Below are 24,542 nucleotides of genomic sequence, written 5' to 3'. Positions count from 1 at the left end.
AGACCAGGTTTCTTGATCAAGGGTTGGACCACAGCATGTTTAAACTGTTGGGGAACTACACCAGAAGAAAGGCTGCTGTTGATGATATCCAAGACCGATGCACCAACACTCGGGAGAACCTCCTGAAAGAAGCGTGGGGGAAGAGAGTCGCAAGGGGAGCCAGATGGCTTCGTCTGGCGAACTACATCCTCCAAAAGCGCCAAGGACACAGTATCAAAAGAATTTAGGACAGCTGAACATGGAACATGGACAGAGGGGTCAGATGCGGTATTTGGGACCGGAATCCTAGCTGTAGAGACCTTATCAATAAAGAACTGAAGGAATCTGTTGCACATCTCGGCTGAAGAATCCGAGCAAGTAGGCAGAGGGGGTTTGAGTACAGAATCTATCGTTTTAAATAGTGCACGAGGGTTGTGACGGTTGGCTAGAATAAGGTCCGACAGATATTCTCTTTTGGCCTCTTTTACTGTGAGCTGGTAGATACGCCAGCTGTCTTTCCAAATTTGAGAAGAGACATGCAATTTGTCTCTTTTCCACTTGCGTTCAGCTTTGCGACACTCCTGCCTAGCTGCGCGGGTAATGTCGTTAAACCATGGCTCGGGTTTAGGCTTTGGCAGCACAATTTTTGAAGGAGCCACCAAATCCAGGATGGCCCGGCATGACGAGTCGAACCAAGAGGTGAGTTCCTCTGTGTTAGACGAGGGTACGCAAAGGTTATTAAAGGCATCAGAGAAACGACTAGCAGTGTGAGGGTTAAGAATTCGGCGTTTACAACTAGGAGCGCCAGATTTCACAGCAGCATCCGATAAGACTACGTCAAATAAAACTGCCATGTGATCAGAAATTCCATTTTCAAGGACTTCCAGATTTGACACCGTTATACCATGAGCAAGGACAAGGTCTAAAATATGTCCTTGTTCGTGTGTCGGGCTGGTCACATACTGCACAAAATTAAAAGAGTCGATAAGTCTTAAGAAGTCTTTTGCTAGCGTTTTTTCCGGACAACATACATGGATATTAAAATCCCCCATTAGGAGAATACGATCATATCTCAGCCTGATTTCCGCAAGAAAGCTTGAAAAGTCGCTTAAAAAGTCTTTGTTGTATTTAGGAGGACGGTAAATGACAGCACAAAGCACCGGGAAAACACGACCAACTTCAAAGAAGGTTGCTTCACAGCTGTTGGCAGATGTGGTGAATGTGCACCGTTTACATTTGAAATTGTTCTTAAAAATGCTTACCGTACCTCCACCACGTCCTGATGTCCTCGGGGTATCGAGGAAATCACAGTCAGGTGGTAACAATTCAATCAAAGCTTTGTACTCACCGGTACCTGCCCAAGTCTCCGTCAGACACAAAAAATCCAAGTCATTGGAAAGAAAATACTCCCTCAGAATATGGGTCTTGTTCGTCAGCGACCGGGCGTTTAACAACGCGATCCTTGTGGAAGTAGCAATGGGAGGGCTTCCCTCTGTCAATCGCCGAGCCCGGGGGAATTCCCTCAAAAGGTTTCGCTGAATTCCTCCCCGAGAAAGGCGCGCAGGGTAGAAATGCCGTGGCACGATGGGAGAGCCAACGACTGTTAGCAAGCACGAGGCGACGGGGTCGAGGGCACACCACGCCGGAGCACTATAATAGTGCACCTATGTATTGGGAAGAATTTTCAAAGCAATAGCTTTTCAATTAGAACCATTGAGAATTACTGTCCCCGACCTTGTTCACATTACCAACATGGATGGGAATGGGATGGCAAACTCAATTCATCCCTCATCTGAAACCAATGGGGGAAGGGTTGAACCTAGCATACGAAATCCGTGTGATACGGCTGCTTGAGTCAAAGTTTGAAAGGTGTAATACTGAAAGTGGACGTTTTGCAGCTGCTGCAGTCTGTCTGCAGTCCATGATTGGATTGGTTTCAGTCGACAAAGTCACCTGATGAGGGCAGAGGTTATGTCTGCGACAGATAATTATCCACAGGTCATGTTGGCAACCACCTGTGCCTGTGAGTTTGAAACAAACCCATCTCCACGTCACAGGTGATTCAGGTGGTAATTTAAACCGGCAGATACACTGGCATTTGATTCTGCGGGGAACTCACTGAGATAGGGGTTAGTCGAAAATTGCCTCTGCAGTGTTTGGCCACATTGTTACATTGCTGAAACAACCGGCTTTTTGGCATCATCTCTCTGCTCTGCTGTGTGAGGTTGACGATAGCGTCGGTCCGACCCGTCGAGTTATATTTACACAAATGCAAACAGAAAGAATTACAATTTGGGGATTCCATTATTCACCCAACTAACACATCAATCTCAGTTTCTTTCACAGGAATTTGAATGGATGAATCGACTGTAGAGTATGACAACACCATTTGCATAGAACTGATTGTTGATTAATTGTGTCCTGCAGGAATTGTGGCAAAACACACTTCATCACATGGCCGCGACCAGCACAGGCATCACACATTCAGTCTGAAGAAGATCATGGCCTAAAGGACAACATGAAGTTGCGCAAATGTTCACACAGCCCTTCACTATGACGTTGACCGAAATTTATTTAGGTAAACGATTCTCTTTCATAGTCCTCATACTCACTGAGGAAACGTAGTCAAATGTCTGGCCCTGTTGCTAACAAATCTAACATACAGTACATGAATGGATTTAACACAATAGGGTTAATTGAGTATGTCTTAATAGACTCGATTTAATTCATTTAATTAAGACTAGGAGAAAGAGGAATCACTCGGCACTAACATTGCCTATCTCATTGTATCCTACAGTACCCTGTTTGAATCGATGACAAATGTAAGGCCATTAAAGACGACCGCAAGTACCTTTCAAATGAAACCCTACTCTGTTCCTATCTGGGGCTGCGATTGATCTTTATCTCAGACACCGTAGCCAGATCAAAGGCAACTATATTCTCTGAACGTAAAATGTTGGTCATGGGTCTTTGTTTTAGATGCGATGCAAAGGTTTGATCTTAGTACTACCCGTTGTAAGCTCTTGATGATTTGCAAGGAATTTTTCTAGTTCATTTTCCACATAACGACATCCTGTAATTGACTTTTTTACTGAATTTGCTGACAAGTTACAGCATATTTCCATTGAGTTTATAACTAGATCTGAATTGACTTACCGTATTTTCACGACTATAAGGCGCCATTAAAAGTCTTAAATTTTCTCCAAAATGGACAGGACGCCTTATCGTGCGGAGCGTCCTTTATATGCGCTGAGTTCCAAAATCTGACTGCCAGCCGACACGCTGTTTATATAGAGAAAAGGCAGAAGTGACTGTGGCCAGGCATGCGGGAAAGAAGTCGGCCAATCAGGGAAGGGTGGGCGTGTATATATACATATATGGAGAGGGAGAGACAGAGAGAGAGAGAGGGAGAGAGAAGACAGGCAAGCTAGTCCGCCAATGGTGAAGGGTGGGCGTGTAAGTGGACGCCTCAAGCCAGTACCAACACTTGTATAGAGTGTGGCAATGTGCATTGTTGCAAAACAACTCCGGTTTTGGTTTCTAAGAACCCCTGAAAATAAATTCGACAAAAAGACACGCCTACGAAGCTCAGTTCAAACTTAAAGCCACCGGTTATGCTTTTGGCATGCATGCCCATCTCACAGCAGCGGTGAAAAAAAACAAGTCAAGCAAATGAACTCTGAGCTTGCCGTTATTCCCGGAGGGTTGACTAAAGAACTCCAACCGCTGGACATTGGCATCAACCGGGCGTTCAAAGTAAAGTTGCGAACGGCATGGGAACAATGGATGATCGGTGGCAAACACAACTTTACAAAGAGTGAGAGGCAGCGCTTGGCGAGTTACGCCACAATATGCAACAACGAGAGGGAACGCTGCGTTTTTGATGGATTACGGTACTTGCACAATTGTTCAATTCTTTCTACACACACACACACGCTGCCACCATGTTTCGCTCTGTTCTTTACTTTCAAATGTGGGAAAGCTTCACACGAGAGAAATGTTGACTTTGCTGTTGCTACTCCTTCTTTCCGCTCGGCAATGCGTAGCAACTCACACTAGCATGTGATGCGTTCAATGACAACTGAGATGCGCAGTCCTCTGCTTCTGATACAGAGGATGAGGACTTTGATGGATTTCTGGGTGATGATTGATCGATAAACGTGAGAACATTGTACGATGGCTAAATAAAATACACCCGAACTCAGTTCTGCTTTCGTTGCCTTTTTAAAAACGTGTTTTTATCTTATCTGTATGTCTTGGCATGCTACCGTATGCTTCAAGCTAACGTGTTAGAGTGCGCGCATGCATGCCGTATGTTTAAGCTGGCGTATGTTTTACCACTGTAAAACTGCGGCCATTCGTACGGTGCGTCCTGTGTATGTGTAAAATACAGAAATGTCACCCATTAATGAGACTGCGGCCATTAGTACGATGCGTCGAATAGTCGTGAAAATACGGTATATCAAACCATAACTCATCAATGGACAGAAATGCAGCATTGTGATTAAAACAAAAAACAGTTGAAACCCCCCACCAGTCTTGAACATTTTCTTAACTAACAAACAATATCCATGGAATCTGGCAACAATTCAATAAATTGTCTCAAGTTGTTATTCTGTAATATGCAGCACATGTTATTGTCACATCACGGCGTGGTGTTACAGCCAGTTATTGCTCTTACATTCAGAATGTCAATTTTAATTCACTGGAACATGTTCTAATTTATGTTTAACATGCACCTGTATTAAGGTAAAGCCCCAGGGCTTGCAAATTCTTTGCCTCCCAATCAGACTCACTTGGGTGACCAGCAGTAATATTCCTTCACTATTTCTTGGTTCAACAAAAATATTAACAGTGACAAACCTAGGACCACTGTGACTGTGGGGCAGACTACCATATATCAAAACATATAATATTGATAGTTTTGGGTGTTATACCTCTAGCTCTTGTGCAAAACCAAACTCTGTGATTGATGGTTGCTCGGTCATTCATCCATCAAATAGTGAAATGAAAGATTTTCAAATTGAACACAGGCCACCACTTCCAGCAGTGTTTTGACGCCCAACGTGACCACACGGCAACCAACCAATGAAACAGAGGCTGATGTATCAAGCTGCTGTTAGGGAATTTGCATTTCTTCTGCATTTCTGCACGGGGCGTGGGCAGAGAATGCAACGAATTCAGGTGGAACAAATCACAAAGTTCCTCTCGGGCTATTTTCACAAGGTGATTGTCCACTCTTTTCCACTGTGTAAATTGTCAAGAAACGTGGGTTTCCATCCAACTCATCATGGCACGACGTTGATAGCGGCCAGTTTCCGCTGTAACAGAAGTCTTGTTGCCTGGCAACAAATCTAAGTTTGGAGTCCAGTGTGACGACCGAGGTGTGAGGACAGCCTAGCAAGTCTGTACTGCACACAGACGTGGTGCTTTTTCCATAACTAAATAAATAACTATGCTTCCCAATCCTAACCTTTCAATATCCCCTCGAGAGTGTATCGGTAAATAACACAAACACGGATGTGAGCTCGTCTCATCTTCTGGCTTGAAGGGGAATAAGAGAGACCCATCCGTAAACTCCTCAGGGCGGCAGTGACATTAAACAGCCTAGGTGTTTGCGAGATCGATGTGGGTGCTTTGGAGCAGTCATACCTATGGACAGTCATGTGTCCTTCACAACTGCACCGCTCCCGCAAGAGACATATAGACATCAAAGATAGTGGGAGCGCAGAGAGACTGCCACTGCTGCAAGGTGGAACTCCATTGAGTGTGATGACCGTGCAAGAGAGATTCATTTGAATGAAAAATAAATGCTGACTATAAGGGCTCTTTACTATATGATGAATTGGCTCGTTGTCATTAATGGCTGACAGAGTAACGCCGCATTGGTAATATGATGTTTCCTCAAAGTGTAGTTTATGGCAGTGCTGTGACAACACAATTCATGATCATCTTATCAAAGTTGAGCAGCCAACTCGACAAGGTCACAACTGGGGAGAAGCCGATACACTACTTAATATTCACTAAAGAGCCTCCGTGCCATGTATTGACTATCGACAAAGGGAGAAGTAGGTCAAGTAACATCTACCTGCTGTTGAATATTTGAACCTGTTTGAAAGCTTGACCCCAAAAGCGATTGGTCCACTGAGAAGAAAAGCAGTCATATTCACTGGGCCATTCATGACACGGGTCATACGAATTAAATGACTTGAGAGAATTGCTTGTGTTCATGTACGAAAGACAAAGAGAGAGCACATATTTGAATACCGTTTACCCAGGCCACAGAGGCTCTTTTTTCTTGGCTTGTCACTACTTGCATACCATGTCCTTAAATAGTGAAGAGCCCCCTAATATATGTTGTGTACCAATTAGTTGTTAGTGTGACATTTGAACAAATAAACAACACTCCGCAAATAGATACCTATCGCCAGCGACACCCCCCGTAGAAGAATTAGATGCCGCTTGAGGGCCTCGTTTATAACGGCTGAAAACACAGATAAGGAGGGTTGAAGTTTTCCTATGTCACTATTTGCAGAAACTGGGTTTATAAAAACACTTCTTGGCCACAGTGGATCTATATGCAAACGGGGTCGCTGTCGTATATGCACATTGTGGCGGCAGCGAGGCCTGGCAATTGAAATAGCGTTCCGATGAAATGCCAAATGAGTTGCACTCCTGTAACACTGCCTCGTGTCAAACTAATTATTGGCCGCCTTCATCACAAAACATGCTATTTGCGCTCAGAAATGATCAATCAAATTTGATTTCAACTTCAAGCATTTAATCATTCCATTCTCTCATATAAACGGATCAACTGATAATAGATCAGTCAGCTCAATACGTCAATGGCCTCAGTCTGAAGACACCACACTGATGGAGCACACGACTTACTATGAAATGATCATCGATTGTGAACATTTATTATTATGTATTTACAAACACTGTAGTCCAAATCAAACTTTCAAGTTCAAACAATGTCATAATCACAATGTTAACAAACTTAACAGAGACCCGTCAGGCATCTCGTTCTGTCTCCCCCATGTTGGTTAGCGTTGTCTTGTCTATGTTCCTCTGAACGGGTTGTTACTGGGAAGTAAATTTCTTGTGGGTTCCTGCATACTTGGCCCAAAAAATCTGATTCTGATGTGGGCTGCTTGCAGCAACAAATAAGACTGCTTCAGGCACCAAACACAAACCGCTTTCAAATAAACACAGAGTAATCTCTGCAGTTTTGATTAGATAAACACCCCAACTACTATTACAAGAACTACAAACAAAATGTTCTCTTTTCAATTGACAGATCCCTTGTAAACATCACTTCATCTGATGGCAGTCAATGCACCAATTCTATCACGTCAAGTTGTTGACCTTCGGCATTCCCAGTTTTCTTAAAGCATATGAAATAAATGTGTATGGTGGAAAGGTTACAAGCGTTGAAAACGAAAGAAAACAGCACAAAATGAAATACAAGTTACAATGGTATGACCATGGTTACAAGGTTAACAGAACACCGAGCAATAACCTTCTTAATTCCGACTATGCTAGCTTTGTCTTTGCAGATATTGATAGAACTGACCTATTTTCAACTGCACAAACAAGCTCCCACATAGAGTCCAATCTTAAGCAGCTCCTCAATGGAATCTTACTTATCTGTAGGGTAAGCTGTGCAGAAAAAAACCTTCATGTGCTACAAAAGAAGAAATTGTAATTTTGGATTCACCATTGCAATTTTAGTTTTGATCCACAATACAACCCTTTCACCCCCCTCCCCCATCCGCCCACCCAATTGTTCCCCAGTGTTATGATTAGACTGCCCTGAGCATGAATCATTGTAAAGCTGATCTAAAACCTTGCTAGATTTTATATCATGGTACATAAAGACTCCAAAAGGAAAATCCTAATTTTGGTGATGAGCTCTGTATATGTTACTCTATTCCTCTTCCACACGGAGCAAGCGTGGTCATACAGCACTGCATTGGCACGAACCAGATGGAAATGTCTTATTTTTCTGATTCAACTTCTCCTCTGTAGTTTGTCAGCAGGGCAAAACAAATAAGATCCAATACTGTGGAGAACTGAAGCTTAAATCATAACTCAAAGTCACTCATACAGCGGAGAATTAAAAAAAAAAATCCTAAATGTGATTTTATTGGGGAGGATAAAAATGTTCCGGCACAGGAGGGGAGAGGTCAGCACAAAGAAATCAAAGGTGTTGTAAAGAATGTTATTCATTGGTGTCAGAATGCTGAAGCAAGGCAGAATAAATTCTGTTACGCCTTTAACATTTTGTCTGATATTGTAAGATGAAACATATTTCGTCCTAAATACCAGCTAAAACTATTGTTTGGTGTTTAATACAAGACCAAGTGCAGATAGATTTTTGCATAATGGCTGATGTGCATGATTTGCCAAGGTTTGGGGGGCATTTGCATGTGCTCCCTTTTGCCTCGGTCATTTTCACGTTCTTGTCAGATGTCAGGCTTGCAGTGGAAGATCGCTGCTGAATCACACAACATCAGTGTCGTGCATGTTTATGGCACTGATGGTGTAGGTGGGGGACTGCAGCGCAACGGAGAGAAAAAAACCCCAAACAGGTCTCCAAGGTGATCATGGCGATTTCTGAGACCGAAACCAATGTGCTTATTATGATCCCGGCGAGCTAAATAGGCTGGCGGACAAGCCAAGAGCCTGATAGAGCGTGGTAATCAGGAGCAAATTGCAAACTTTCCTTCACCTCCCCGCTTAGCCTTGTATTATAATCAAAAGAGTTGCATAAGGCCCCACCACATCCATTAAAAATTTCAAAATAAAGTTAACCTGCTTCAGATGGAAGTTACTTTTAGCATGACTATAAAATGGTCTGTATGTACCTGTAGCTGGGTCCACAGTCCGCACAATCAAGTGGTCATCCTGGTGAACCCACTCGCCATTGCACTTGAAGTAGATCTGCGTCGCCGGAGTGGATCGGCAGGTGAGCATCACTGGCTTGTTTTTCACTATGAACTCATCCTCTGGCTCCACCAAGAAGTGAGGTAACAGGTCAGAGAAGGCTGCAGGTTGTGTCGCTGTGGCGGCATGCTCAGTACCTTGGAGGAAAAAGAAAAAGGTTTTAGAAGGATGCCTAAAAAAAAAAAAAAATCCGATGTGGATATATATATATATATATATATATATATATATATATATATATATATATATATATATATATATATATATTCAAAAAGGATCCCAGTAACCTCTACCTAAAACTATCTGAACGTTTTGGGTTAGATCATTTTCAACAAAAGAAAGGAAACCTTTTTTTTAAAACTGTCACATTAAAACCCGAAAAGCAATTTTTCAACAGCTTCGACAGGAACTTCATGGTATGAGGTGCGGGTTTTGGTCACATGACGGATCTTATTTGTGCGAGTAAGGTGAGGTTCTGCTACTAATGGACCAAATGGGGTTGCGGAGGCAGACACAGTATTGAATATCAGACCAGATCTCAAAAATAGATCTGAGCAGGGGTCCAACACAGTTTTAGACGAGAATACTAACATCCACATCGGATTAAAAGTAGTAAAGATAAATTCCTTAAACATCGAGCTGCCCTGAAGTAAAAAAAATTAAAGTAAAATGACAGAAGGGTGGTGACGGTGAGAAAGAGAGAGCGAGTGTGTGACGTGGAGCACAGTTGGTAATGACACAGCTCGGCCTTGTGTGCTCTTGGCGGGATCAGTCCATGTCTTCACTCGAGCGCTTAATTATGAGCCTTTAAAAATCACTGTTGCTGGACCGACCGTTAGCTATAAATCCCGTAAGTCATTGGGCCACTTCAAACTATGTTATATGACTCTCTTCAACCAGGACCCAAACTCCACCCGTGTTCTGAGATAAAATCTCATATCTAATACACACAATGGATATTTTATTCCTCTGATCGGCTAAATGGCACCTTGAGGCCTGCTGTGAAGGAGGGGAACTACATCGCCACTGCTCAGAGACGCAGAAGCTGTCCTTTCGGAGCACAATGGCACAAATGACAGCTGGGTTTTGCACTTGGCGAAAAAAAAAATTGAAGAGGAACGCTCAATGTGACAAGTCAGCCTGCAGCACAGCGCAAACACCGATTCTCTAAAGATTTTTGAAGTTGAAGTGGGACGAAAAGGACACAAGAGTAGAAAGAACGAAATAACCTCTTTATGCCACAGACACTCAAGCGAAGCCAGTAAATCCCCAAATAAAACCCTTTTTAGGAGAGATATTAATTTATGGCCTAGAATCCAACATGGCTGACAGAGGAGGCATTAACAACCTTCGCCATCACTCCCCATGCAGCAGCAGCCTCATCTCGCCTAATGAAACGGTGCCACTCGTGATGACCTCTCACTCCATTCTTCCTCCCCTCCGCAGCCTCCTCCACGTGGCTCGCTGATGTTCATGTCACTGATGATATTAGATGGCATCGTAAACACCAATCCTTGGACAAAGACATTTTCCAGCAGTTCTTCCCGCAGAACACATTAATGCCTCTGCTTTCGGGAGCACCCTCATGTGCTGAGTTGCTAATCTATCACGATGAGATACAGTGAAGCACACCATTACCTCTGAACCCCATTAACGTTCCGTGTACATGTTTAACTCTTAATGAAAACTAAATGTGCTGTGTCCGATGAAGGACCTGCATCACTTGCTGACACATTGTCTTTTTCCTATTTTCCTGGGCCTATTTTAGGAATGGGTTTTTTCGGGGGGGCAAACTCAACATGACAGCTAAGTATTGAATGCAACCACTCTGTCTGGTAATGCACATTTGCATGTACTGAATATGTTGAGGATAAGGGACTGGGCGCTACAAGACAATCACTTTAAAGTACAGCCAACACTAAAAAAGAGGGACTGAAAATGTCTCTTCCAATAAAAAGGTGACAACATTAATAAACTGTAACTTTGCACAACAGTGACGTGTTCACAGGTGACAGTTGATACACCGCAGAGTTCCACAAGGACGGTAATTACAATCTGATATTAAGTGTGGCAGATTCCATTTTTTTTTAACTTCTGCCTAGGGGCCCCCCAGACAACAAGCGATGCGGTGTAACTCCACTGAACACACGCACGGTGTGTGGGGTTCTGCCATAAGATTTCACAAGTGGTTTTGCGGTGAATCTTAGTTGCACGATATGGTGGCAGCACAAATTATAGCCAATCAAAATTCATGGAAGCTTTCACAAAATCCATTTCTGGGTTGTTACGGTCCACAATATTTCATTGCCGTTTTTTTGGGGTTAATCTTTGCCTGTGTGCTGTAGCTCTCCCCTGCTCTTTGCTGATTGGTGGCCCTTGTTCACAAATTAGCTGACCAATCAGTGCAGGGGAGAGTGACCCAATTAGCAAATAGTTCCAGGTGCCACCACCTGCAAAGTTTAACCACCACTGTTTAAAAGGGCTCAGTTGTTTTCAATTGGGAGGTCCAGTGCCTGGGGCTGGCTGTGTCATGAGTATTGTCTTGTCTTGCCTTGTCTTGTCTTGTCTTGTTGTGTTTGTCAGCCCCAATCCCTTGGTACCACTGCCTCTCGATTAGTGCAGCTAAATTAGTTCTTTGCTATAGCCATCATCCATCCATTCGTTCATTCGTTTCTCCATTTTATTCATTCGTGTTTTCGGGAACTTCACCATAATTACTTTTGGTTCATTTGTTTCGGGACTGTTCATTCGGGTTGCACTAAGGCAGTGGGATTCGGCAGTGCGAACTCCAACCTTGTCCTGTTGTGTTGTGTGTGACCCCCACCCCCGCCCCCACCACCTCTCTCCTTGTTCTTAATTGCCTGTTCCCACCGCCCCCATTTCCGTGTTACAAGTCGCTTGTGACCCCCACCCCTCGTATTTGTGCTCATTTGTGTTAGCGCTCCATATTTTGCTCCTCAACAACTCTCACACTGATCACCAATAGGCCAATAGGTGCAAGGGTCGTACCATGGGTAAAAAGCAAGCAACGGGACACTGCCATCTACCACACATAGCCAAATAATACCAATATAGTATGTACAGTTCATATTTTGTGTTTTACAAACATCACTATATTTGTCATTTAAAATGTATGTGAGCAGCGTATGGACTGGAGTGGGATTCCAATGAATGTGAACGGGCCAATATAACCAATGTTTTTTGTCCTGATTCTCTCCCATGTCCTCTTTCTGTAGCAACCTGTGTCTTCCTTTACTGACATTCCATTATTTTAAGGATTAAAAGAAGTGATATGGTCCAACTTATTGTATGAGAATACAATACGACTCGCAGAGTTCACATCGCAAGGAGTCCTGTTGTTAAATCGCCCAACGTGCCAAGGTAATTGGCCAACTGTCTTCTTTTTTTTTTTTGCAAAGGTTCGAAGCGCCACACAGTGTGCGGCGGCCCACAGTTTCCACATCGACGTTTGTTATGTGTGGTAATATTCAACTCAGAAAGAAAGTACAAAAAGCACCAGTTGTGTAGTCGTACATGCTGCTGCTTTTCATTCAGATGGTGCGGGTTTGTTACCCGGCCAGTGCCCCAATTCTTAATTACAACTGGGACAAGCCGAAGGGCACAAGAACAAAAGATGTAGTCAAGTCTGCATCTGACGATGGAGAAACAACTCATGTGAAGTCTCCAACTTCCAAGGTAGTTACTCTTTGGACTGAACAATTTGGTGCGGTTCATTTTTTAAATTGCATTTGTCCATAACTTTTATAGTGGAATTTATCAGAATGTTTGGAATTCCTCTTTCAATGCAAATGATGTGTGTTAACGTGAATAATGCCACTAAGGTGAGTTGCCATAGCGAAGCGGCTCACCATCCTGAATCAACAGCATCTCTGGCCGTTGCTACGCTGTAAACTCTATTTTGCCTCAAATCACTTCAAGATGTGATCAATCACACAGTTGGGAACAATCAACAAAAAGTTCTTAACGATGCATTCATCAACTGTTATGCCAATCCCTCATCGGATGGACCATGACAGCCCTACAATTGCATAGATTCTTTTCTCACTGGAATGTAAAACCTATCAAGCACTTGAAGGAATCTAGGTTTGCATATCAAAAACTAAACCCCAAAAGCCAGACACAGCAGGGGGAAGAATTACTGGAAATAGTGATCCTGTATTCTTGTCACAGTCCGACTTTGAACTTTGTGACCACCGTCATTAACCAGTGGGCCGACCCTGAGGACTGCCAGAGGATGAAGAGGTCATCTCAAAAACAGTGGACCCGACTCACCTTACACCGGTTAACTAGTGAGTCTCAAACAGAAATTCAAAGAGACCAGCTGACCTGATGAAGGCCTGAAGAACATGTGCAAGGTTTTCCCTGGCTCAAATTGAAGCAGAGGTGCTACCATCCTGACCATGCACCATGACGTGCAAGTATTCATTCAATTCAACGGACTTACTTTCTTTTACAAGAGACAAACTTGACATTAAGACTTCCGAGAAGAAGCTGACTATTATCATGCGAAAGCATTCATTTATTCAAACATGCATTGGAGAATGATGGGCCCATTGCTTCTATGGGGGGGGGCCACTTTTGTTTGAGACACTCATATATTATGATGAAGCAGCCTTTAAGTGCACTGTCCATGCCCACCTGTGTTGCTGTAGCGCTACAATTCTTAAACTCTCTATATTACAGTATTATAGTTTTTGTAACTTGATTAGTTGAGTGTTATTAGGTTCTGCGATCATTAATATACTTTTTCTCTACTGTTGCTTTGTGAATGATCGCCACCTCACGTGTTTTCAATGTGCACAGCCTATAGTTGGTTGGTGGCTGTCTCACAAGGGAGGCAGCATATGCCTGCTGTGTGCACAGTGCTCTGGGTATAAATAACAGTGCATGCCTTCTTCGCTATGCCTGCGCCAGGTAAATTCATTTAGCCACAGCTCGTCAAAGCCAGTGGCTCATGCGTTTTTGAGATGATATGGAATGGGGAATAAAATTATGTTTCAATCACAAACACGTTGGCTTTGCATTCTGCCCGCCGTTATCACCACCATGAATTATCTCATGTTCATTGTTAATTTCTCTGGTCTGTTTCACTTGGACTCGACTTTACTCCTCACGAGGTCGCTTTAAAAAAAAAGCCTACTAATCTTAAACCTTACTTTGACACAAAGGAAACTTGACATGCTTGGACGCAAAACAAAAACAGGCGATATTTACCAGTTTGTACTGCTGGCTAGTGAAAATCTAGATGCCGATTACACCGACTAGGATGGAAAAAATACAATTCCATCTGTTTCTTCTTTGGTAGTTCCTTCATGTTTTTCTTGTGCACTGCTGTTGAAACAGCGCTTCCATTGTGTCGCAACGCTGCAACCGCAGTTAAAAGATGTCGCTGCCGCAGAGGGACATCAATCGCTCAATCAGCACAACTGGAACTTTACGCTATGTTGAGCGATATCAATCGGTCTGGCTGGGGGCGGCACAAAATTAGCTAGAGGCGGCCTCCTCGCAATTTTTAATGCAGGAAAAAACTGAACATATGACAGTGTGAACTCAGCGCTGGCTTCTCTTTTGGGGGTCACATTTAGCACTTAATTGTACTCGGATACTCCCCACTCTGTGTTTGTGTGTGAGCCCACTTGTGTGTTGGATGTTAGTCTTGGATTTAACTATATGCATTTCAGGTTATAACACATAGTTTCTTTTTTGTCATTTTATGAGGGGGTACATTATGTTTTATATCAAACCCACAATGAAGAGCTGATGTATAGTAAATTGCCTTGCAAACAAAGTAGGAGCCACTTAACAGAAGTCCTTGCAGGTCAATACAGAAATCAAATACAGACATAGAGCAGTACTGCATCATTTCCGCTGAATGTGATTGGCTTCAACCACCATCAATATCAATCAACATCAAATGTCAGTTTATTAGCCGAGCACATTAAAGGGTGTGCAATGTGACCGTCCGATTTCATTGATAGGACATTCTCGTCCCTTTTCATCACCTGTTTTTAAACAGAAAGAGAAACAGTTAGTGCTAACCAAAAGATGAATGCAGCATACAGACTTGATATTTGTCCGCAGCTGTTCTTCCCTCAAGAGACTTTTGAACTGTCCTAAAATACACAAAAGAGCCCACAAACAATCCCAACAAGGGTGGCAGCAGCTGCCATCACGTCTGTGGCGATTTTCCCTCTGCACATGGGCCACAACATCTCTTCGCTCCAGCTGACCATGTCGACTCCCAAGGAGGCACTGACTACATGCACAAGAGATGGTGAAGTGGAAAAGGCACTGTGGAAAAAAAAAGATACTTCATCCTCAGTGTTTGTCAAGGACATTACACTAGTCTAGAGTCATGTTGAACTGTGGCTATTATACACTCATTTATTCGCCACCCCAGTTCCACAAATCATTTTGTTTTATGATCATTTATTAAATAAGCCTTCTATAAATTCAGTTCACTCTCTAATCACAGCACAGAATTCCTTAATGTAAAACAGTGTGAGGATGTTAGCGGGGGAAAAGACAAAAGACAAAAGACAAAAAAATAAAGAAAGAAACCACTCAGGTTTTTTTTCTTCCATGCCAACAACAGTCAGTGTGTTCATACAGAAGTTGATTTCATATCTTCTCAATATTTTTTATAACACAACGTTGACTTGCAACCTTAATTTGACAATGAAATCAAACCACGGAACTTGAATTCATGTTGATATTGAGCAATTGTTGATTTCAATTAAAAATATATACTTTAAAATAGACATGCAGTACTTAAATGACAGCAATGTGATAAAATATGTGATTGTACTTGCTATCTAAGGTTGAGACAAACCTAAATGGAAGACTTGCTGTTTACTAAGAATAGACTGGCCGGGACGATTATTGGCGCCATTAGTAGGCCCCAATAATGTCGATATTTGATGAATATCGACATCCGCGTTTTTCAAAACGTAAGAGCAATCTAAAATTATGTTAACTATGGAAAACTTTACATTACCAGTTCACATGACAAGAGATGCTGCTGAACCCTGGAGCTCAACAAACCTTGCTTTAGATTAAACAAAACAAAAAAAACCCCACACACAACAAAGTGAAGAGTTGGATTGACTATTTTTCTCATTTTAATGCTAATATTTTCCCTTTTATCGGAAATGAATACCGGCCTACTTGACTACGAGTAATCGGTAGGGCCATAAAACAAACACACACGCACACACGCACACACACACACACACACACACACACAAAACATAGGTCTCTCTTTCTCTACTGTTTGACAAGCCACTCTGTGATTAATATGAAACATTTTAAAGCACAACACACCAAAAACATGTATAGTAATGGCTGTGCTGCTTGTGTTTTTAATCATGGGACACATTGCTCATTCTGGTCACTAATTATTTTTTTTTAATTGTTAATGTATGCATGTACACTGTGAAATATGACAAGGTATGTCCATCGGACTAATTGGATTGATCCATTTATTTCATAGCAGTATGTGCCCAAAGGCAAGGAATCAGCGAGCAAATAGGAGCATGATCTGCAATCACAGCGATGAGCGGCACCCACAACACGTTTTATGACACCCGGACGATCTCTTCTGGAATTACGTAATGCAATTACCGTCACTATCCACAATAATCAACCATTTCATGTTAGGCTGTCATAAAATACAAAGCTGCCGTAAACGTGCATTTGGTTAGATGAATTGGCTCTCCGGTTGCTTTTAAACCTCTGAATAAATCTACTGAGCAAACACCCTGAATATTGAGTATGAGGGGAACAGCCATGTTGCTTACGTTACGCTAAAAATAGTATAAAATAAGCGGCTGACAGAGTAAACAATGCAAGTGATCAAACGAGGGAAGAGAAGCGAAAGTGGCATGTTAAAAAAAGATAGATAAAATCGAGTTCACAGTTGAGTGTTGACAAATATTTACCTTCACATGTCAGAAACTCAGACAATCTGCGATGAGAAAGGCAGGAGTTTCTCATCGCAGTTGTGTTCCTCAACATGGAATGAGGAAAGATTCAAGACGACTGAACCAAACTGCCGTCTCAATAAGACAAGGGGAGATGAAAAATTATGTATGTACTTGACGCTGGAGGCTTGAACGGAAAGGCTGGAAGACGTGCATGTTTGTGCCATTATGCACGCCGTGGAAATAATCAATCACTGGCAACACAGAGAGGTAACGCGCCTTGAACAGACGTTAAATAAACATGTAGCACAGCAACCGAATCATATCACGTTTGTGGCGGAAGGAGGTCGACATGGAGACATCACAAAAGACAGAAAGATGGCGAGGAAAGGACCGAAGAAGGGGCTGGGGCGGGGGAGGAGAGAATGTAAATGGCTCAAACTCATCATTGCAGATTCCCTCTGTTCAAATGAATAGAAAATTGGCTGCCAAGCACGCACATCGATGCAGGCCTGTACATCTGTGCGCATACATTAATTCCGGATCCTAATGATGGATTGCAGATACCGTTGTACGATGGCAGTATTTCCGTGACAGATGTGCTCCAGTGGCTCGGGTCACATCATCAACTTTGAGAATTGCCTTCAAAAGCTTATCGCATAAATCACCTTGCGGGCGGCGTTTTCGATGATTAACTAGTATTTTGGGCTATGTCAAATAGCGTGTCCAAAGGAAAATAATTGAGCTATTACTTTTGTAAATAAAGTTCATAATCGATTAATTAGCCTCATGGCTTTTGAACAGGAGCGTTCACGGCTGCTTATTTCAGCTTGCTGGTTTTTATTGAATACATTTTCCTGTCATCTAACGAAGCAACATCTCAGCTGGGTGTCACAGCCCCCAAATATCTCACTTGATGTCGTCTTGAAAGACTCATTTTTCTTGAAAGCTGCGAGACCCTTTCGGGTTGGTGTTGATGTAAAAGAGCTGACATTTTAAGTCGCCTGTTAGTAAGGCAGCTCGTGCGTTTGATTGTGCAAGTGTGTGTGTGCTTGTGTTTGTGCATGTGAAAGATGTGAGAGATGTGAGTGAGAGAGAGAGAGAGAGAGAGAGAGAGAGAGAGAGAGAGAGAGAGAGAGAGAGAGAGAGAGAGAGAGAGAGAGAGAGAGAGAGAGAGAGAGAGAGAGAGAGAGAGAGAGAGAGAACATCTGGGAGTCTGTCTAAATTTGTGTACAGTACATGACAGCAAGCGCGCTAACATGAGTGGGAATGATTCTTTCCGATTTAGTTAAGTGAAGAAACCTCTCATGCAATGACTGTCTAAGAAAACAAAGATGATACCCCCACAGACGCTGCATCCTTATAGCATCTTATGATTTCTCAATGTGCCATTTGCTTGTTCTGACCAAATTATGCAAAGGGTACTGTTTCAACCGTCTAGCCATAAACAAGTCCCCCTAGTTCTAGTATCTGTTTTCTTACGTTGACCTTTGTGGAAAACAAAAGCAGGCATAGAGTGAATGGATTATAATCTTGATGTGCAGTTCAAAGTGGCATAAAATAGAAGAGCAGACATTTGGCCTTGGCGAAGCTCGGTAATCTTAAAAGTGGAGCGTCGGATTCACATGTTTCCACAGTCCAATTGCAATCAGCATCCTGAATCCAAGGTCTACTCACTGGCTGTCGCTCAGAATAAACTCTGTTATAAATATGCCGGTTAGAATGCATTCGTTCGGGTCCTCATTCCTTCGTCCTTATTAAACAAGTGCCGTGAGATGAATTAACGGGGGGAGACTGTGCAAATCATGCCTTTACCAAGACTGATTTCCAGTTGGTCAACTACCACTCGTCATGCGGCATCAAAGGATAAATTCGATATTTGTCAGCTTCCATGTAGTCATGGAACCACTAGATGAATTTCAGAATGTCAGTCAGTAGTGAGAGTGACCTCGATGTTGAAAGAGAGATACGATTCAATGAGCAAACTTTGCACGTTTTCCTCTCGCTGTACCTGGAAAAAAAAAATCAACAAAGACGTTCACGTTAACGAAGGGTGTTCCGCGTGAAAATTCTGTAACCCCCCCGCACACACGCACACACACTCAGCCATTTCAGTTGACCACCATTGTGACAGAATACCCCAGAATGGTATTTGACTCAGATGATATCTAAGGTAAGAATTGAGTGACTTCATAGACATTCCACAAATGTGTTTTCTATTTCTTAGTGAAATGAAGAGACTTCTTGTATTTCGATGTGCGGTTGCGGTCCAATGTGCTGCGAGAAAAGCTTTTAGGAGGATTCCACGTGGCTCTTCTCCAAATGTAAATGCTGCAAAGCCAAAAGGAGTCACCTGTTTGGGGTTGATGCATTTTAGCCACAGAGATTTTAACATTTTCTGACATAAGCAGACACAATCCTCAGAAGTGCGGCTGTTAGGAGGGGCAGACAAAGTCGTAGTCTGTGCCATCCCAGGCACGCAGCAGCCTTTGGATTTGAAGACTCCTTGTGCTTAGTCGGAAATGAGGTTAAACTGGAAGCGAGTTGATTACAGCAGAAACAGACAGGCGGGGAAAGGAGGCATTCTTAAATTGTTGACATTGTAGAAAATCATGGAAGGAAAGAGGAAGGCAAAGCCAAGAAACTATTACGATTATCAAGTTAATCCTTTAATTACCGGTTATGCCTACTGCTAAAATGAGAGGTTTTGCATATTGTATTTCACAGCTGTGGAACAATTTCCTTTGCAGCACGTTGGGTAGACTGCCAGAAACGTCAGGAGCCATGAACTTCATTCAAATGAGGGCTTTCCAATTTGGCTTGTAAATTGTATTGTTTAGAATGCTGGAGGGGGGTGGAGGGGGACATGACAAATTGAAAGTAGCTTGGCTAAAACATGTTGCGAGTCCTTGGTTGGACATCATGATTTAATTGATGCTCCAGTAATGAGTCGATTATCATTGCTGATTAAGTATATCTGGAAAAAAAATCAAGTGCATTATAGGACTTAGCTGTTGTTTCAGTCTCAAATGAATCTGCATTCCAGTACAATATCAGATTTATTATACGGTTATTTATTATTATTACGGTTAGCACTTTGGCCTCAGAGTACAGAGGTGCAGGGTCCGATGCCAGCTCTAGCCTCCCTGTGTGGAGAGTGCATGCTCTCCCCATGCCTGCGTGGTTTTTTTTCCGGTTTCTCTGGTTTCCTCCCATATTGCAAAAACATGTGTGGCGGGTTAATGGAACAGCCAAAATTGTCCCTACCTGTGAGTGTGAGCCCGGCTGGTTGTTCGTCTGTGTGTGCTCTGCTATTGGCCAAAGACGGCTGAGATAGGCTCCTACACGCCCCTCGACCCTTGTGAGAATTAGTGGATCAGAAAATGGATGGATGGATGGATGTTTTGTTTTATAGATTAGGTTTACGCTAGAATGAAATCTGAATTATTCTGAACGTTTATCTCCTTCAAGTAAACTTGACAACTTGCAAAACATTTTGACTTGCGGTCTCATTCGCCTTCACGGCGTGACGTCCCAAAGCCCTAATTGTCATCAAATTAATAATCATACCTTTAAATGATTTCCCAATCCCCCTTTTTGATTGTGTCAAATACTATGCCAAAACAAGGTTGAAATGGGCAACATGATCAACAATCACAAGGTCAGAGAGTACTCCAATTTGGAGCGATGAAATGCTTCTGTCAGCTTCAAAGGCTTTTGACCCAAGCGGATGAAAACATGGGGACCCTGGCGACACTTTCCGAATAGCATGTCCCGATGACTCCCTGACCTGCTCCCGCTCATCTCACTCGTTACCCTCCAGTCAATAAAAGCCCCGGTCAGAAAAAATTGGAGGATTAGTCACAATCGGAGTGATGGATTGTGAGGGATTCCAGAGCATCGGATGACCCATCCGGATGCAAGGCGAAGAGATGATCCATAACAAGTGTCACCTGCTTAAATAATGGCACCACCTGGGTTCCCAAATAACACCTCACCAGCAAACGGACACACAGTTCACTATCAAAAAGAAAGAAAAAAAAGATGTGACAAGCTTGGTGCCTGTTTATGTTGTCAACTTAAAACGACATCTTGACGTACAACTTATATAAGATGTATGTGGCCAAGAAACAAGATGTCCGATTAAAATCAAAACAACATTTAGCGAGTACACAAATTCTAATTGACCAAAGGAAAACCTATATGTCTCTAAGGTGCTAAGATTGTGCTCAGTGTCATTGGGAATTCTGAAAAGCGCTGTATAAATTTGATTTATAATTTCTATTCTTAATATTCTTATCGCTGCCCGGTGGTCCAGTGGTTTGCACGTCGACCTCACAGTGCAGAGGTACCGTGTTCAATTCAAGCTCCGGCCTCCCTGTGTGGAGTTTGAATGTTCTACCTGGGCCTGATTTGTTCCGAATCAGCTTCTTATTACTGGTTACGACGCGACTCTCTTCTCATTCATTCCCACAGCTTCACTGTGTTTTCAACTGTGTGGACGCTGAGCGTTGACCGTGCGGACGCTCGGCGCCAAGAGAGTTCAGTGTAGGTTGTCCCAATGCATTGAAACAAGACGAGTCATTGGATGAACGCTGGTTTTGGCTGATATTAGGTGAAACAGATTTTCATTTCTTTTATTTTTTTAAATGTTATGAGTTTTTAATTGTTTTTGTCCCGCCCATCGGACGGTCAGAGTCTCTGTGAGTCTCTGGAAAGTGGGTGTGTATCAGCTGGCCCGGACGCTGAGCTTTTTTGCATGATGATTGGATGATCTGTCTGAGACTGGATCTCTTTTTCATTGACAGCGAAATAAGCCAATCACCGATCTTTTGGTGTAGGCATCCTTTATATTTTTTTGAAAAGGAACGGGGAGTAGGAATTCACGTATAAATAAACGGACATATTTAATGATGAAGGCCAAAATGGAGCTTCTCCTCCTTGACAGACCAGCATCCGCCACTGATACAATGAAACCAAAGACCAAAAATTTGTAAAGGTAAATTTGGCAAGCTGTACAGAGACGAGGTGCGGAGACTGTTCAGGTTGGTCAGTGCCTCAGCCAATCACGATGCAGAACACAATTCACTGCTTTAAATAAAACATTTAAAAAATCTGCATTAAAAAAATCCGTGAAACAATGAATCCGCGGAAGTTGAACCGTGTAAAAGTGAGGGATTACTGTACTCCAGTTTCCTTCCACATTCCATGCATGGCAGGCTGATTGAACATTCTAAATTGTCCCGAGGTGTGAGTGTGAGCACGGATGGATGGTTGCATGTCTATGTGTGCCCTGCGATTGGTTGGCAACCAGTTCAGGGTCTATCCCGCCTACTGCCCGAAGACGGCTAGGATAAGCTCCAGCATGCCCCCAACCCGCGTGAGGATAATCGGATCAGAAAATGGATGGATGAAGGAATGGATGGCTTCCTACCTTGTTCTCATTATCCCCCAAGCACCCTAACTCATCGTATAGTCAAATGCTAGCTTCAATTGCTAGAGTATGCTGTTCTAACAACACACTGAATTAACTTTTTACTATTTGGACACTTTTTATTCGGCGATTGTAACTATTTTCCTTTAGTTCTTTTTTTGCAAACAGGGGCGTATAGAGGGTGAGCCAATGGGAGCGAGGGGTGGGCGGAAATATACTTGGGGCATGTACTGTATGTCGCAGATCAGTAATAAATGAATGTAGAAGCCATATTGAAAGGGTATCCTGCTGGGTGCATAACCTTGGAGAGAGGTCCTTCTGCCCCCCGTCGACAAAAATATTTCAGGACACGCCGTCTAACCATCATGGATATGTGTGCATCTTGTAGGGGCATCTGTATGCAATCGAGGGGGAATAATCTTGGTAAATGCTAAGGGGGTTCGGAATACCCTTCGCACCAAGCATTTAGTATGTTTGACACGCCACTGATACTCCAGATATCAAATAAATGACACCCCCCCCCAAAAAAAAACAATAATAAATCCTGCGTGTGCAACAAGCTCCACTCAGTGTACCCTAATTACAGGAGCAAATGAATATGTTCAGTGGTCCAAAGTTGTTATCCAGATAACTAAATAACATGCTCATGTCAGATGTAATTGTGGAATCCAGGTGAACAGACTAATGCACCAACAATCTTTGTTAGCAATCTGACGGGCTGATTACCATAAAGCAGCAGAGGATGATGGGAACGTCATTAGCTTTGATGATCTTCAGCCAGGTAGTAAAAACGGATGATGGTGCTTGGAATCAATGTGATTCTTACTCTGGGGACCATGACTTGAGGTTTTTAAAGGCAGAGTAGAAAACGCAACAAACAACCGACTGTACATGTATAATAAAACGTCTAAAAAGATGGAAAAAATATCTTGGCAGCAGGCCTGACGAAAACACACACACACACGCACACACACACACAAACACACACACACACACACACACACACATACAGTGTTGTGTCCAAGGACCGGCAACCAGAGGCCAAGGCCAAGGCCAAGGACTTGACTCCGAGGCCAAGGCCAAGGACCAAGTACCGATTTTGAAACTGAGGCCTAGCCGAGGACATGTATAAAACAATGCTATCATACCACTTGGCAGGTCTTCATGATTTGCAACACCCCTCCATCATAACCCTTTGCACTCCCTAACGCTTGAATGAAGTGTTTTTATTCAAAGAGTAGAACAGTCAGGGTACGTGTTATTTATGCTGAGAAAAAAAATCACATGGTATACATTTATGAAACATCAATGAAAAAAAACGCTGCAAAAATTTTAATAATTCAAGAGCAGGCCTGAGGATTTCGGAAATTCATGGTAACCGTTTTTCGGTTCCTTCAGATTACCCAAAGGGAAACCACAATAACAAATGTTGGGTTCCGTAAACGTTCATCATGGGAACCCATTTTTCAATTTTGACTGATATTGATAATCAAGAATTCCGAAACTCAAAAGTATAATGTTTCATGGGTCAATGTTTGAAAATGATGCATTAACAATGAACATTACATCAGCAGCTGTGTACTCCAGGTTTATTCCAAAAAATAAATGGATCAAAAACTGATGTACTCATGAGGCATCGTCTGAGTTTTTTTTCCAATCTCACACTGCAAAGATGAATTGACTGGTAATTATTAATACAGATAAGTATTGATGTGGCTTGACATCCTCTTCCCAAAACGATGCATGTGTAATCTATGATCAATTTGTGGAAAGAATTTAACACACGTCATCATGAGTTCTACTAACAGTTAACATGGGCATTGCCAGCCAATCGCATGGCAACCTTCAACGTCACAATAATAATAATAATAAAAAATTAAATCAACCATGATTTTAAACTATGTATTATCAATATTCATTATTCCAAACATGAGAAAGCATTCAGCAAACGTAACTGGAATCGAGCAAAAGGACTCCAAATCCCAACGGCCAAACCCGGAAGTGAACTGCCGACATTATTGACTCCAGCTGTAACGCAAATTACTTGGTGCAAACAAAACACTCTAGTGCGACCGCACAAACGTGACGACTGTGCAGAAATAACTACATAAAAGACACCACTGTTATAGAAAGGCTTTACACGCTATTTAAACTGCCGATCGCGAACGCAACAAACCGTGATTGAATCTAACTGTGATGCCGCTCTTTACACGGAGCGCTAACTGTTACCTGTGAGT

At 42.6% G+C, this 24,542-nt stretch overlaps 1 protein-coding gene and 1 long non-coding RNA gene across 7 annotated transcripts in view; one reads left to right on the top strand and one right to left on the bottom strand.

Annotated features, from left to right (window-relative positions):
• Nucleotides 1-24,542, bottom strand: part of unc5a (unc-5 netrin receptor A) — a 207,462-nt gene that overhangs the window by 107,068 nt on the left and 75,852 nt on the right. For all 6 annotated transcript variants that reach the window (XM_052073821.1, XM_052073831.1, XM_052073840.1 and 3 more), the window contains exon 2: nt 8,850-9,065. In XM_052073821.1, the coding sequence (XP_051929781.1) occupies nt 8,850-9,065 (216 nt within the window). The remainder of the gene's footprint in view (nt 1-8,849; nt 9,066-24,542) is intronic.
• Nucleotides 1-24,542, top strand: part of LOC127608325 (uncharacterized) — a 77,873-nt gene that overhangs the window by 13,088 nt on the left and 40,243 nt on the right. The gene's annotated exons all lie outside the window — the stretch shown is intronic.

The sequence above is a fragment of the Hippocampus zosterae genome, chromosome 1, assembly GCF_025434085.1.
Source record: "Hippocampus zosterae strain Florida chromosome 1, ASM2543408v3, whole genome shotgun sequence".
Taxonomy (NCBI): Eukaryota; Metazoa; Chordata; class Actinopteri; order Syngnathiformes; family Syngnathidae; genus Hippocampus; species Hippocampus zosterae.
This window is presented reverse-complemented; position numbering and strand designations above follow the sequence as displayed.